Below are 16,460 nucleotides of genomic sequence, written 5' to 3' on the forward strand. Positions count from 1 at the left end.
GGGTGTGTTCGGGTTACAACAGCACTTGAATAGTCAAACGGTCAGCAGGTTTATGGAAAACCGGAACTCCTCCAGTTTATCATGCTTAAGCAAAACCGGAACTCCTTCATTACGCAAGGGATACTTCTGATTATATATATATATATATATATATATATATATATATACATATATATATATATATATATATATATATATATTGTTGGCATGTTTGAATAGGTAATTCGTTACGGTACAGCTACGCATATTTATTTGTAATTTCAACAGCTGCTGACGTACTAAAATAACAACAACAACAACAACGGCACGTTCTTTCATGTATGTAAGCTACAGGTAGTACATCAAATGAGATGGCTTTGTGAGACGTGATTTTTATTGAGGATATATAAAGTGCTGTCTCTTATGGGTGACAAAAACATCGACGTTTGTTGGAGGCGACTCATTTTACCACACACTCGTACATAGGACGACGGTTCTGAAGAATTCCAGCAAAGCGATTTTATTTGTCGTGTTTTTATACGTGCAGATATAAAATCTGACAAGAAACGTAAGAAGATACTTCGTAACCAGAAAGAAGGACATTCCTGTGCATCTCTGCTGGTGAGGCCTAGCTTTGTCTCTTTGTTAGTTTGTATACTAGTTTGTCGCACTGTAAGAAAATGTTCATATTATACAAGAAGGCATTAGTTGGTTTATTTGGGGTTTTCTTGAAATTTGCGGACCACCGGGATCTGCACGTCCGCGGTTTCGGACCAAGAGAAGAGAGGTCATTGGGGTCGGCCTTGTGCAAAAGTAGCCCCTTTCGAAATTGGTTTATGCCAGCCAACTGGGGGGGCTGTGCTGGCGAGATTTGGACGTGGGGTCCGACCATGGTTGTCATGGTACGACCTGGGCCCCATGGGGGAAGGGGGGGTCTGGTGGAGTGTGGTGTCCCTTGTCCATCAGGGCGCCACCCAAGCGAATGTTTTGGGCCGGCAGGGTCACCGGACCCTGGTGGGGGTTAAGACCTCCGGGGGTCCGAGGTGGTTTCTCACAAGTACCTGGATGGTGTAATATGAGGACCACTAGGGGGAGGTGTTGTAGGTCGCGCTTTGGTGGTGGCACCACGGACGGCCATCAAGGACGTGATGTGGTTACCGCCCCGGCATGCGGCCTGACAGCCTCTCCCTGAGACTCTGGGACAGCCAGCATGTCATGCTGTGCTGGTCTATGGACAGGGATGAGTATAGCCCACCGGACAACCATTGGAGCATCTGTGGAACATGATGATTGATGGTGTGAGAATGATCTTCCACAGATGATCTGTAGTGATTTGTGGACTCTCAGCTTGGGAAGAGAGCCATGGGATGAATTGGGAAATTGGAACGAGCCGAGCAAATGGGGCCATGCTCGGCTGGCAGGTGTATGGAGAAGCACCCTTCTTTGGTGAGATTAGTAAAATGTGGAAAAATTGGCATGAGTTAGATGTAGTTAGATGAGAGGGTTAGATACAAATTTAAGGGTGAATTTTGTGATGAGGCCATGGTGATCACTGAAACCAGTGGCACCATTATTGATCCAGGTGTGTCAGACAAATGTGTTGGAGGCTGGTACAAAAATGGATAGAGTAGCAGGACACAGCCTTCAACAGGCTACGGGGGCGACTGCGCCAATATTTGGGACGCGGGGTTATGGAGATGTAGTTGGGTAATCTGGAGGTCAACGTGGTGTTATGGGTGGCCGAGGTGTGTGGACCATGTCTTCTTGGATTGAGTCTCCTGGGGGAGCATGGCTGTCTGCTAGACCTTGGCGTGGTCAAGTGTGGGTGGGCACTGGGGGCTGCATGTGAGTGGACTGGGGGATGTAAGAGGTGCAGGGGACGTGATGTGGATGGCACGCACTGCGACCGTGCCCCCTAGGTCTGAGGCCTTGGGAATGGTGGAGTTGGCAGCAGGTGCTCACCATATTGGCCAGCTGGGGCTCGTGGAGCCGTGTTCCTCGCAGGGGGCCGAAGGATGGATGGTGGGTCGCACCCTTATGGACACTCATGGGCCATGTTGGCATTTCGGCTGCTCAGCTTATCCCGATGGCTCTTGCACGGTAGAGGGGCGGAGCTGTCGTAGCCAAATGTAGTAGTGTAGTAAAGGTCACCGGAGGAGGCATATCCACATACTTGCCAGTACAAAGGACAAAAGGAAATTTGATGGAGTTTGAAAGGTCCTATGGGATAAATTTGGGATTCAGTAGGGTGGATGGCACTCTTGGACCTGACCAATCTGCAACGACCTGCACATCAAGGTAAAGGTAAGGCCTTGATGTTTACTGTCCCAGGTGTTTCTTACTTGCTAGTAAATTGGGACATGAGTAATTTGGAATGGGGTGATGGCATGTGAGAGTAAAGTTAGAGTGATGGCATGGCCGGTGAGGGTATTGGAATGTGTGCCACAAAGAGTCTTGTGGGTGGCGTTTGTTTATATGTGGAGGTTTTGTGTTTTTGTGTGGTCACGACGATGGAAATTGAGTGATTATTGAAATGTGAATGGGGATTTCACATGTAAGCAGGCCATTGCAGCATCTTTTTGTGTCATCTTTTATTGGAAATATGTGGTTGAGAATTGAATGGCAGTGGGGAAGGAAATGTTTTTGTGGATTTTGTGGGTGGGTAGGTGTCAGGGCGGTAATTGCCCCTGGCAGCCAGTGGTGTCTGGAAATTGGGAGCCTGTCGGCGGTGGGGCCTGTTTGGGTGCCCTGCGGTGTGGAGACCCTTGGCGACCCTTGAGGCTGTGTGAAAGCCTGAGGCCACGGAAGCCTGGTGTGGAGACCTCCTCGGCAGGACGACAGCTAAGGAGCTGTTTGGCTGTGATGGGTTCAGGAGTTAAAGGAGGGGGGGGGGGGGGGTGAAGAAGTCGCAAGTCGGGCGACTTGTTTTTGGACTGCGGGCACCACAACCTGAAGCACCCCCACCATCTTGCTTGTATGTGGGCGAAATCCACCAAGCCATGTCACTCACCTGTAACACCAGGACAGGGCCCATGGAAATTTGGGGCGCATTGGGATGGCTCCGCAGGTAACGTTGGGTATTGTGGCATCCACCGGGGGACGTGGTCTGTAGGAAGGGGTTGTATAAATGTTTCCTTTTTGAATTTTTGCATTGATGGTTAAGGTTTGGTGGTTAAGGTAGTTTTGTGTGTTTTGTTGATTTTTTTCTTCCTGCCCAGGAGTTAGGAGCAAGGACTTCAAGTTTGTAAATATTTGAAATGTGAATGGTTGCTTAAGGGGGTAGAATGTTAAGGAGAATAGGTAAGTAGCTAAGGCCCCTTTCCCACAGCCTTCCTGATTTACTTCATAGGCTAATTACGTGTGCGTTGGTAAGTGTTAAGACTGAAACGGTGGCGCCTGCAATGAACCTTGCAGGAGCTACGGTTTCGGGGGTGGGGGGGGGGGGGTGGTGGCTGTGTTACGGTGAGCACAGAGGCACAACAGCTCAGTGAAGCCATGCCTCAAAGAGTGACACAAGGACTGGTAAGATGGGACTATGGGATTGGTGAAGCAGGCACGGATGACTTTAGAGCCGCGCGTACAAAATAGTTGAAGAGGCGGACATTAGCTCTTCTCGTTCCTTCTGATTCTGGATCCCATAGCGAACAGTCGCATTTTGGCTCTCTCAGCATCGACATCCCCTCGCCCTTCTCGTTTTGGAACTGGTGGTGAACGGTCATGTGCCGACATTTTCTCTTATCTCTTGGGTCCGCACTTTGTTGGTGAACGGTCACTATTGCTCTTGCGCAAGGAAGCTTCATCGCGGATGGTCGTGTTCCGAGATCTTGCTAGTGGTCGTGAGGAGGACATCTTGCTCGTGGTCGTGAGGAGGGGAACTGCGGACGGAGAGCTGCAGTTTCCGTGCAGAGATCGTGTGGACAAGCACGGCTTTGGAAGAGTGAGCTGCACGACAAGCTCGTTCGCTTCGCGCGGGAGGCCTACTTCACGCCAACGAGCGCGTTTCTCACGCAAAGACGCCAAGGCCTCAGACGATCTTGACGATTCCTGACGAGACACCCCAGCCGATTTGAGCTAAGTGCCCACAAATAACATGTATTCTTTTCAGTTATTTTATCCCATTGTTTGTATTTGAGTCTGTTTGTGGGGACGTCCCGTTTAGGAATTATAGTTTTATTTGGCCGTGTTTTCTTTGTTACCGGCATTTTCTTTAATAAATCCGGTGTTTTTGTACACTTTACTTTCGTGTTGTTTGAGTTAATTTATCCAGGTGTGAAGACTGCCGATGGGATCCGTGAAGGTAAGCGCTCTTTGGGAGCCTGTCCAAACAGTAACCAAACCAAACTAAATGTCTTCGGTTTAAATAAGACAGGTTCCTCCAAGATCTTCTCCAACTATGTTCTAATCATTTGGACCTGAGCTGGTGTACCTGATTCTAATTTTAGGTATTTGAAGTCGTGATAAATGTAGGGGTGTACTTACTTTTTCCACATGCGAAATTTGCATTTATGTTTATTTAAATTATACAATGGACTACAAAATGTAAATGTTTCATGATATTTGTTATATTATATCACCTTTATCTATCAATATTGTTGAAATGAAGATCAAATAGCTGTATGTTGAAAAAGTCAAAACTTTACATGGGGTGTACTTACTTTTTCACGTGACTGTAATTGCATCTGAATTGTGAAAATTAAATGCTTTGTCACGTGTCCATATAGTACACAGTGATTCGTTGTCATGGTTGCATTTATAAAGTACACACTTTCAGAAACGCTACTAAAGTAATATTCTCATTATAACCTCCTTGCAGGAACAAAAGTTTTCTTCTCTACCTCCATGGAGAACCGTGTGGCAACGGCTGTGGTTGTTGCAACGTTGTTGAGCACTATGGCTACTATATACATCGCTGTTGCCATAGCCAGCTCGCATTGGCTGAGTTTTATGCCCAACAACCAATCAACACCACCTGGAAACCATCTCGGCAATCATTCGCCTGCTCCAGTCAATATACCTGGAAACAAGTCGTCCTTATTGAGTACCGATCATCCCACTTCTGCTGGCTGTTGGGGTGATGGAGAAGGGCATTGCCTGAGACAACTGGCACTCCTTGGAGGCCATATTGGTCTCTGGAAAGTATGCTTTGGCTTCTCAGGTACATTGCTTTTGTAAAAATCAGGAAAACCTTCATAAAAAGATACACAATGTAACAATTTCTTAACTGCTACTACAAGAACTATATTTGATGATAGACTGTACTGTATGCTTTGCAAATCGAAATATAATTTGGGATCATGGTTTGGGGTCACTGGTTGATCTAATATTTTAAAAAGAGTTCGTGAGTGATTTAATATTTTTCTTAAATATAACTATGATTATATAAATACATTGTGGATCCAAATCACGATATTTTGCACAGACACACGAAACATAACAGTCTCTGAGCAACCTCGTGCTGCATTGTTCTTGTAATATCATCTGCTACTGCTTCACAATTGCTTTCACTGTAAATTGGTTACAACTGATAAATTACTGATCACGGCAGCATCAAATCAAACGTCACATGCTTGATGCAGCATCGTCTCAACGTGCCTGCACAATGCGACTGTTATCCTGATTTCAGAATTCGGAGATTGCGACCGAATATGTTTTGCGAACTGTTGCTTTTATCTACATGCTAAGTCAAGGAGGATATGTTAAATACGAGGAACTGCAATGCAGGAAGAGGCTATTTGGCCCATCAAGCCTTTGCTACATCGAAACATTCATTCAATTTAACGGTTTATCAACTTACATTTAGGGGTGGGTGGAGGAGTGGGGATGAGAACAGTTGGAGAACACACACACACACACACACACACACACACACACACACACACACACACACACACACACACACACACTTCTAATACCTGTGTTTTTTTTGGATCTCCTCCCAAACCCCACTGGTCGCACAAAGTTGAAGGTGCCACCACATTGATCACAAAGAATCCAGGCAGTGCAGGGTCAAGACATTTTTTGGGGGATTCGGCCAAAAACACTCATTATTCACAATGACAAATGCCCAAGCAGAGCAGGCGTGAACCATGCTTCGCATAACCATACCTATTTCGCATTCCAATAGCATTTCACAAATATCAACAATTATTCACCAAAATACTTTTTTGTGATTTTTTTTTTTTTTTTTTTTTTTTGGTGGTGGTCATTCCTCCATGACAAAACAGTTGTATATCAATGAAATAATTATTTCCTGTTTACCTGTTCTTAGAATTCCGAAATAAATAAATAAACTCATAAGCTACAAACCACGCAACAAAAGTGTGACTGGGGCCCACATGCTTGCTTGTACCTATAGATTATTGTTAAAGTCCTTTGAGTTTAGTGAGCATCAGCTCCGGCATTTCCAACTCTTTAAACTATTTTAACTCATGCTAGACAACTAGCTCCATGGTAAGCTTGCCACGTCTGTACCACCCTGTTGGATGTTGATCACAATTATCTCATACTAATTCTTAATTACCACATCTACCTGCATCACTGTTTTGATTAACTTGGGATTTGCAATGCCCTTAAAGCTAACCTGGTATGGTGCCTCCACATCTGAAAACTATAATTATACCAAGATGTTCGACTGCAAAGTTTTGTAATTTTATCACATTTTGCATTGTTTTATCAAAAATTGTCTAACATCTTCTGAACTATTAGGGTTACAACAAAAATAAAATGAGATCCTCTGTTGCAGGCTTACTTTTTTGCATTATATTTACAATATTTATCACTACTGAACATTGTGGATCAATATTTTCATTATAATATTTATCCATGTATTTCTCAAATATAAATGGGCAGAAAATAATGGGGGCGGTGATGAGGGTTTCATTTATTTTTTCCAAAATGCATTGCAGGCAAGGATTGTATATTTGCACATCCAGCGGATATCCTGGAGTATCGTTTCAAGAAGCCAGGGGTTCCTAGCAGCCAAGTGGACTGGGCAAGAACAAGTATGATGCTATTTTCTGCCACACAAGGGGGGCATGTGAGATATAATGTAACAGTGAGAAGGTTGTATAATGATTCCAAATGAATACAAGAATGACACTCAGTGGAGCACATACATCCGTCAGGTGAAACAGTTTACGTTTTGTATCCCACTGAGTATGAATGAATGAATGAATGAATGAATGATCGTTTTAAGGCCATTTTCCCCCCGCAAGAGCATAGAAACACACCCAACCTATTTGTATCCCACTGATAGGCTGGATCTGGACCTGAACCAAAGTCTAATCACTTGTTCTTGTCGCCCAACCAACTCATCCATCTAGTTTTGTTATAACTTGTCCACAACTTTTTGAAATATCATGCTCTATATCGTTTTTGGTGCCATCTCTCAATGGTGATGAATCACTTTAAACAATTCTTTTATCTGAATCTGGATTCAAATCCATACCAAATTTAATCGATTCTTTAATCGACACACCCAACCTCTCGACCAGATTTCGTCCGAATCCGTCCATGGACAGACAGGCAGACAGACAGACAAACACACCAGGGTGAAAACGTAACCTCCGCCATCTTCCGTGGTAGAGGTAAATATGCCGTCCTTTTGGAGGGCACGCTATCTTGGCTATCCTGTCTGCTGCCATTTGTCTAGCATATTGAAGAACCCAACAGTACGTTTTAAAAAGTGTAAGCCGTTGTGTGCTGATATCTTGGCCAAATTTCAACTTCCACCCTGATTTTGTACCTGTACAGCTGGGTGACAGAGAGTCCTAAGTAATTGAAAGAATGGAAGAAACGTGTTTCATCTGTGGAAGAGTGATGATGATGAAACGCATGCAACATAAAGTTGGGGAAATGTGTCCAATAACTACTTAAAGTGAACCCTTAGAAATCGAAATTAAAAAAACAAAGGAAACAAGAAAGAGCAATCAGAGATTGCAGACCCACACCAGGACATGTTTTTAGTGGTTGTTAAGGCTTTTGTGTTAAAACAAATGTGGTGGCCGAACCACATGACCGATGACGTCATTAAATATTTTTCTCCACCAATTTATCCCCCAGATGATGCTCAAGAAATTTATTCTTGATCGGATGAAGTTTTGTATTTGTCGAATTATGATGTCATCATCATTAACATATTTTATTCCTCATGGAGAATTCTTCACAATGAGCCATGTCCCTGATCCCTGGTGTTGGGCTAGCGGCTAGGGTGCAGGCTTAGGATCCTAGGATCCTGGGTTCGAATCCCGGTCGATTGCTGAATTAACGCCAGGGGGGTTGACTCAGCCTGTCATCCTTCCGAGGTCGGCTAATTGAGTACCAGTTCACTGGTAATTCCCTGTTTGTCGTTAAAGGCGGCAAAAAGGGTTGGCGTCAGGAAGGGCATCTGGCCGTAAAACATTGCTTCAAAAAGGGGACCGAAAAACAACAACAACCACGGTTCCCGAAAAAGGCCAACCCCCGCTTTGCGGGGAAAAATGGCCTCTAAAGGTGGTTATTATTATTTTTTATTTAACTACTTAAAGTGAACCCTTAGAAATCGAAATTAAAAAAACAAAGGAAACAAGAAAGAGCAATCAGAGATTGCAGACCCACACCAGGACATGTTTTTAGTGGTTGTTAAGGCTTTTGTGTTAAAACAAATGTGGTGGCCGAACCACATGACCGATGACGTCATTAAATATTTTTCTCCACCAATTTATCCCCCAGATGATGCTCAAGAAATTTATTCTTGATCGGATGAAGTTTTGTATTTGTCGAATTATGATGTCATCATCATTAACATATTTTATTCCTCATGGAGAATTCTTCACAATGAGCCATGTCCCTGATCCCTGGTGTTGGGCTAGCGGCTAGGGTGCAGGCTTAGGATCCTAGGATCCTGGGTTCGAATCCCGGTCGATTGCTGAATTAACGCCAGGGGGGTTGACTCAGCCTGTCATCCTTCCGAGGTCGGCTAATTGAGTACCAGTTCACTGGTAATTCCCTGTTTGTCGTTAAAGGCGGCAAAAAGGGTTGGCGTCAGGAAGGGCATCCGGCCGTAAAACATTGCTTCAAAAAGGGGACCGAAAAACAACAACAACCACGGTTCCCGAAAAAGGCCAACCCCCGCTTTGCGGGGAAAAATGGCCTCTAAAGGTGGTTATTATTATTTTTTATTTAACTACTTAAAGTGAACCCTTAGAAATCGAAATTTAAAAAACAAAGGAAACAAGAAAGAGCAATCAGAGATTGCAGACCCACACCAGGACATGTTTTTAGTGGTTGTTAAGGCTTTTGTGTTAAAACAAATGTGGTGGCCGAACCACATGACCGATGACGTCATTAAATATTTTTCTCCACCAATTTATCCCCCAGATGATGCTCAAGAAATTTATTCTTGATCGGATGAAGTTTTGTATTTGTCGAATTATGATGTCATCATCATTAACATATTTTATTCCTCATGGAGAATTCTTCACAATGAGCCATGTCTCAATTTTGTCTATGCAGTGTTTTCGGATTATATTGAGGTGCAAGGTTTTTCAGTTTTTCAGTCTTTTCAAGATTGTGCCTGTGCCACATGATCTATGACATCATAATTATCATTTAAAAATTATACAGGAGGAGCTGCACCTATGGTGAAAATTTCCTGTCAATCAGACCAACGGTTGCACAGAGAAAAATCATATTTATTCTGTGCGGCCAAACAAACAGACAGACAGACTGACTCAAATGCAATACGCTCTCCTCTGGCGAGGGTAAAAACGAAGTTAAGGCTTAAGCAACTCAGTTTTTCATGCTCTTTTCAATGGTGCAACTTTCATCACCTACTAATTTCCATCTAATTAGCCACCCAAAGTTTGGTTCATGGAAAATAACTTATGGTCAAACTTCAAAGAGAAATCTTTGACCCCCCTCTCCCTGTCCTTTTAACATATATTTTTTAAACCCTGAGATTCAAAGGGTTTAGATGCATCTCGAAAGGCCATTACGAGGGTCTTTGTCATCCTCCCCTCACCTGCCCATACGTTTTGCTCAAAGTATTGATCACTGGATTTGAAAACCTTCAATTCGGTTCATCTTTTTCTCGGTTGAAAAAAAACATCTAAAACACCAGAAATCGAGAGACATCGCAGAGCTGCTCATTTAAACCAATACAAGTATATACCCTGCTCAATGCAAATCCAGTCAATGAGAGGGTGCCCCAGGGGCATGGTTAAGGTTGTGTTTAAGTAGTTAAGGTTGGGAGGATTCATTTCAAATCTGGTTGTGCTATTCCAAAAAATTTGGTAATACAGCATACATTTTTCAGCATCTTTAAATGATAACAAAAGGTTTCACCATTCACTTGGTCAAAATCATCAATTTTGCAGAATTTATAAGTGAAACTTATTTTTGTCTTTATTGATGCATAAAACTTGAATCTAAGATTGCATTTAAACAAGAGGGTAATGTTATTGCAAGTATACCACAATATTTTAAAAGTATTTAATCCTAATGATGATGTTAAACATTTCTCCAACTCTTCTTATGTCTGTTCTGCTCTTCCTTAACAGCATTAGCTCGACTGTCCATCACGCTCCCTTTGGTTGCTCTCACGTCCATATTCTTAGCTGCCATCTCCGGCCTCGGTGCATGCCTTTCTCAATCGCTCTCTCCACTCTGCCTCATTGCTAGTCTGCAAGCAGCAGCAGGTACTACATGACACAATGTAGGAAAATCCACACAATTTTGTAACTGTGTGTGTTTGTGTGTGTAAAAAAATAAAAAAAACTACCTTGCATCAATGTTGTCCTTAAACATATTAAAAGCCTATTTTAACAGTCTTCATCTGAACCATTTTCTGTTGCTCATGATGCTGCAGAGGCAGAAACAGTGGTGTCCAAGACTAATGCTGATAAAAAGTTGTGAAAGTCCATGTCATTATTGTACATTGCCTCCTTTATGTGGTTGTCTATGGTAATTCCACTCAGGGATCTCTTCTCTTCTATCCCTCTCCACTAGTTTGTGCATTTCCCCTTTAGCTTTGGTCAATTTTTGGTAATTCAAACGATCTTCCCAGCCTCACTTCTTTCTCTACCCCATTCATTCTCTTCAGCCGTATTAGCAGCTGGAGCTGCAGTGACTACTATGTTGGGGGCTCGTGCTGTTCCACCTACTTTGCACAACACACAGCTGTCAGCAAACAACGCACAGCTTCCAACTCCCTCTTGGTCTCTCTGGATCTGCCTTGCCTCTGCTGGACTGGCTGCAGCATCAACCGCATTGTCCGTTTGGGCGACACGTCATGGAGTGCACTTTCAAAAGTTGCATTCACCTTCCTAGTTTGCTATTATTTCACAACAAACAGCTGCTCAATAATGACAAAGGGCATGGGATATTGTGAACTTGTGATCGAGCTTTAAAAAAAATGAAAGAGTTAGCAGTATGTATGCGTATATGAGTACAGTATTTTAAAGCTGTTTTCGACAGAGTGTACAATCCATGACATTTAGGAATACAGGATGTCATAAGTCACGGTATCCCTTACAAAGTATTGTGTGCATGCTTATATGTAAGGAATACATATACACACATATGTATGCAGTGTATGTACGTGGACACCTATATAGCTGTATTTATAAGTATTCCATCACATTTGCATACACCTAATGGCATTTTAAGTGTCAAGAACGTCAGTGTGCACCATCATTTTCATAGCACAGTTTAATGCGTCTCCATGTTATTTTTGATATTGAAGGTAACATCTTTTACTTTTAGGAGATAGTTGAAAACACATTCAGTACATCCTGCTTAAGGTCATCCATCTTTTGTGTGATAGCGGATCTTTGACGCATATATATATATATATATCTATATATATATATATATATATATATAATACCTATAGGGGGTTACTTGACTTATGACGCACCCTGTACTGTATAGTACTTATTGTTCACAGAATCGGCTCTTACAGTTTTTCTTTCAAAGTTGTTTCGCAGTATGTAACTCATGCGTATCAAACGTGATTACTGCCTACGTTTTCACGGTTACAAAAAGGAATATTTATTAACTGGACTTTACTTTCACTGGAATTACTTGACAGCAAAAAGCGTGATCCGAGTGAAAGATAAGTACTTTACAGTACACCATGCAGTTACATTCAAATGCCTTCAGTAAGTATAGCTCATTTTAAATATATTTGTGAAAAAACTTAATTCAACATTTCTAGTCTTCATGCATGCAATTATTTATTTAAAGAAAATATTCTCATACTCATTTGGATATTCCAAAAAATTGTTGATTATTCCATTTTTGACATTCACGGGGCTAAACAACTCGGCCATACATCCCGACTGCACCATGTGTGGTTGATTATGATGTTCAGAAGATGAAATCAGCTTTTGTAGATCGTTTTTTTTTTTTTTTTTTTTTTTTTTACTAATGGTAGGTACCCACAATTTCGCTCGGTGTGCTGCAGTCACTTTAGGTGCGGTAAAATACTAACAACTCGTGCTTTAACTAATTTCATGCAGATTCTCAGTGGGAAGTACAGTATTGGCATTTTACTGTTGTTTTTTGTAAAACTGCAAAAAAACATTTTACTGTTAGTATTTTACTGTAATGTTTTAAAAAATGTAAAGCATTTTACTTCTTCAACACCGTGTCTATGTATTGTTGTATTTTTGGCCCCATGACTGTTAACCAATCAGATTTGAAGTTGTAAACGCTGAAGCAGTCGCTTCGCCAATGGTTGGCTTAAGACCGAATTTAAGACGGGACACCCCAAGTGAGACGAGTCAAATTTAACGAGAAAAGTCAAATTAACCGAAGCAGTTTCGCCAAAATGGCATGGTGCAGAACAAGGTGGGCACGTGATCTGAAGAAATGAGACAAATTTATTGGGACAGGACGACATCAGCAAAGAATCCTGAATAAAAGAAACACGACATTAAATACATGATACTTAACAAGAAGGTGAATAAGCTGGAAGGCTCGGTGCCACATACACACAACTGTCAATCATTCACATCAAACTGGACTCGGTTTTCAGGGTAAATTCCCACAAGATGGCGACAGTGGAAGCTGCTGGTGCACAGATCGAGGTCTTCTTCTTCCTGGTGATTGGCAGGACTAAGGCACAGCGAACAAGGCAAGGGCGAGCGGAACCCATGCAGTCAAGTCAGCTGCCAGGCAGCTTGCAGGGCGTTGCCGGAGAAAGCGAGTTAACAAAGCCCTGTTCCTGCTTTTATTATCTCCCCAGCACGTTTCCACCCGCCTCTGGGCCTGATTAGGCCCACACTAGCATCGTGCCCAACGACATCTCTCCATGCCAATGACGGCAGCCAATCACGTTCATCTTGGGCATGTGCACACAGGACTAATGGCTGTCCAGCCTAGTGGTGCGCTCTCCCCACAAAATGTGTCGCATGTGCGGGGAATCGCCAAAAAAAAGAAAATTCACCAAAATTTAATCAATTCTTCCTTGTCACACACCTAACCTATCCACCAAGTTTCGTCCAAATTTGTTCACAACTTTTTGAGCTATCCTTTTCACAAACAGACAGATAAATGGACAGGTGTGAAAACTTAACCTCCATCCACCTTCGGTGGCCGAGGTAAAAAGGAGAGAATAACCAAATCAAACTCCCACACGAGACGGAGGGACAAGATGAGCAGGGTTTGGAAACCTCGGACAAACACAAACACGCTTAACGAATACATAACACACTATAGGTAGAGCTGTTTGAGAGAAGGAAACAATTTTGTGACTTGCCGAAGGCAAGCTGAGTGAGTGGGATTGTGTGGTGGCAGGCACTGATGTGACGCCTTTTAGCGTATGGTGGAGGTCAGCATGGCTTGTGGTGAAGAGAGAACGTCACGCACAGAGGTTTAAACCCAGGCCGGCAGGTTCATCCTTGCAGAGACAGGCACACAGGTGGCATCTTATGGCTGGACTTGTGGCGGGCAGAGCTGGTGAGCTGCGTACATGGACCACTGAAACCCTCTGTCCATCTAGAGATGCCTCTGTACACAAGACCCTTCGCGAGATCCTATTTCTACACGTGCCTTTCACACAATTTCCCCCCTTGGTCATGCTCACTCGGGCCTTCTCGCGGCAATCAAAGAAATACAATTGGTGAGGTTGATGGTAAGACCAATGGGGAGAAGGAAAGATAAAATGTGCAGCACTGTCAAATCTAACCATTTCACAGTGAACCTTCTTTTCTAGAGGGAAGAGCTTTCTTCTGTGACCCTGCTTGTAAATGCTTGCTGCTTGTTGAACTATATAAAACCGTTTCCCAAACTGCCCGATTATTTTATATTGGTTCGACATAGATTGTGAATAGTGGCAGGGAGTTCAGCCCTGCTGTTTCGTTGTGGTCAGCCATAACCAACGTTCCATTTACGGCAGTGGTTCCCAACCTTTTCTATGCGCCACACCCCTAGGAAATATTTGATTAATGTTCGCATCCCCTACAAAAGTAATATCACATTTGAAGATGAAGAAGTCAAATTTTTGAACCACAAATTGAACCACATACAATACTGTGGTTGAACAAATTGAACTAAAAAAACAAGATTTTAACTCGGTGCATGAAATGCAAATACAAATTGAGGACTTAGATTCTAATTTATTCAGACAAAATGAAACTAAATTCAATCCCAATTGTGAACATAAAATTCAATGACTTCTATATTTTTGAACCACAAATTGAACCACATACAATACTGTGGGTGAACAAATTGAACTTAAAAAATAAGATTTTAACTCAGTGCATGAAATGCAAATATAAATTGAGCTATTAGATTCTAATTTATTCAGAAAAATAATGTAACAGTAAAATCAATCCCAATTGTGAACATAAAATTCAATGACTTCTGTATTTTTGAACCACAAATTGAACCACATACAATACTGTGGGTGAACAAATTGAACTTAAAAAATAAGATTTTAACTCAGTGCATGAAATGCAAATATAAATTGAGCAATTAGATTCTAATTTATTCAGATTAAAATGAAACGGTAAAATCAATCCCAATTGTGAACATAAAATTCAATGACTTCTATATTTTTGAACCACAAATTGAACCACATACAATACTGCGGGTGAACAAATTGAACTCCAAAAATAAGATTTTAACTCAGTGCATGAAATGCAAATATAAATTGAGCTATTAGATTCAAATTTATTCAGAAAAAAATGAAGTTTGGCGGATGTGTTTGTTTGGCAGATGTGTTTGTTTGGCAGATGTGTTTGTTTGGCGCACGTGTTAGTTTGGCGGCTGTGTTAGTTTGGTGCAGGTGGTAGTTTGGCGGATGTGTTGGTTTGGCGCATGTGTTGGTTTGGCACATGTGTTAGTTTGGCGAATGTGTTAGTTTGGTGCATGTGTTTGTTTGGTGGATGTGTTTGTTTGGCGGATGTGTTTGTTTGGCGGATGTGTTTGTTTGGCGGATGTGTTAGTTTGGCGAATGTGTTAGTTTGGTGCATGTGTTTGTTTGGTGGATGTGTTTGTTTGGCGGATGTGTTTGTTTGGCGGATGTGTTTGTTTGGCGGATGTGTTAGTTTGGCGGATGTGTTAGTTTGGCACATGTATTGGTTTGGCGCATGTGTTGGTTTGGAAAATGTGTTGGTTTGGCAAATGTGTTGGTTTGGCACATGTGTTAGTTTGGCGAATGTGTTGGTTTGGCACACGTATTGGTTTGGTGAATGTGTTGGTTTGGCGCATGTGTTGGTTTAGCGCATGTGTTGGTTTGGCGCATGTGTTAGTTTGTCGCATGTGTTAGTTTGTCGCATGTGTTGGTTTGGCGCATGTGTTGGTTTGGCACACGTATTGGTTTGGTGAATGTGTTGGTTTGGCGCATGTGTTAGTTTGGCACACGTATTGGTTTGGCGCATGTGTTGGTTTGGCACACGTATTGGTTTGGTGAATGTGTTGGTTTGGCGCATGTGTTAGTTTGGCACACGTATTGGTTTGGCGCATGTGTTGGTTTGGCACACGTATTGGTTTGGTGAATGTGTTGGTTTGGCGCATGTGTTAGTTTGTCGCATGTGTTGGACGTTGAACCCTACCGGAAGCAAGCATCTCAGACCGTGTCTTTGGTTGGATAGGAACCCGTCGTGCCGCGGAGTTATCTGCGATTCAGGTGGTCGGCCAGAAAGTGGGTCCGACCCTTGCGACTCCTACCTGCGGCGAATCCATAACAGTTGGTTTGAGTTTGTGGGTTTTCTGCACTTGGTGAAAATCTGAGCTCCTCATTATTTCCACCTCATGAAGCTGGGGTTTTTTTTAACGTGATTTGTCACGTTTGATGTTATTATGTGTTGTCTAAGTGTTGCTGTTGGATCCCGTGCTATATTTCATGTTCATTCATTCGTTGTTTTATCTATTTGTTTTGGATTGTACAAGGCCTATCCTCGAATCCAAAGTCTGAAAAGTATTTGGCACAGTGTTTCTCGTTTTATTTTCTTCTTTCCGGGTATCTTGCTTCTACCTCCTCAACATTGTCCTAT

General features: G+C 42.4%; 1 protein-coding gene across 2 annotated transcripts; it reads left to right on the plus strand.

The window, feature by feature from the left end:
- Window positions 1-256: 256 nt before the first annotated feature.
- On the plus strand, window positions 257-12,603 carry CLDND1 (claudin domain containing 1). 2 transcript variants are annotated; one of them, XM_068124477.2, is made up of 6 exons: window positions 257-318; window positions 527-600; window positions 4,793-5,134; window positions 6,885-6,980; window positions 10,518-10,655; window positions 11,060-12,603. In XM_068124477.2, exons 3-6 carry the CDS (start codon window positions 4,819-4,821, stop codon window positions 11,284-11,286), a joined length of 777 nt encoding a protein of 258 aa, XP_067980578.1. In that variant the 5' UTR covers window positions 257-318; window positions 527-600; window positions 4,793-4,818; the 3' UTR covers window positions 11,287-12,603. The 2 variants fall into 2 exon arrangements, with proteins under 2 accessions (XP_067980578.1, XP_067980576.1); XM_068124475.2 differs by lacking the exon at window positions 257-318 and having other exon boundaries at window positions 329-600.
- Window positions 12,604-16,460: the final 3,857 nt, after the last annotated feature.

Source organism: Myxine glutinosa, chromosome 8 (genome assembly GCF_964187855.1).
Source record: "Myxine glutinosa chromosome 8, kmMyxGlut1.1, whole genome shotgun sequence".
Classification (NCBI taxonomy): domain Eukaryota; kingdom Metazoa; phylum Chordata; class Myxini; order Myxiniformes; family Myxinidae; genus Myxine; species Myxine glutinosa.

What these genes read in the sequence shown, in the direction of transcription:
- CLDND1 (XM_068124477.2), top strand. Translation starts at nt 4,819, where the DNA reads ATGGAGAACCGTGTGGCAACGGCTGTGGTTGTTGCAACGTTGTTGAGC. An exon ending in AGTATGCTTTGGCTTCTCAG is followed by an intron (nt 5,135 to 6,884) that starts GTACATTGCTTT and finishes AATGCATTGCAG; the next exon opens with GCAAGGATTGTATATTTGCA. An exon ending in TAGTCTGCAAGCAGCAGCAG is followed by an intron (nt 10,656 to 11,059) that starts GTACTACATGAC and finishes CATTCTCTTCAG; the next exon opens with CCGTATTAGCAGCTGGAGCT.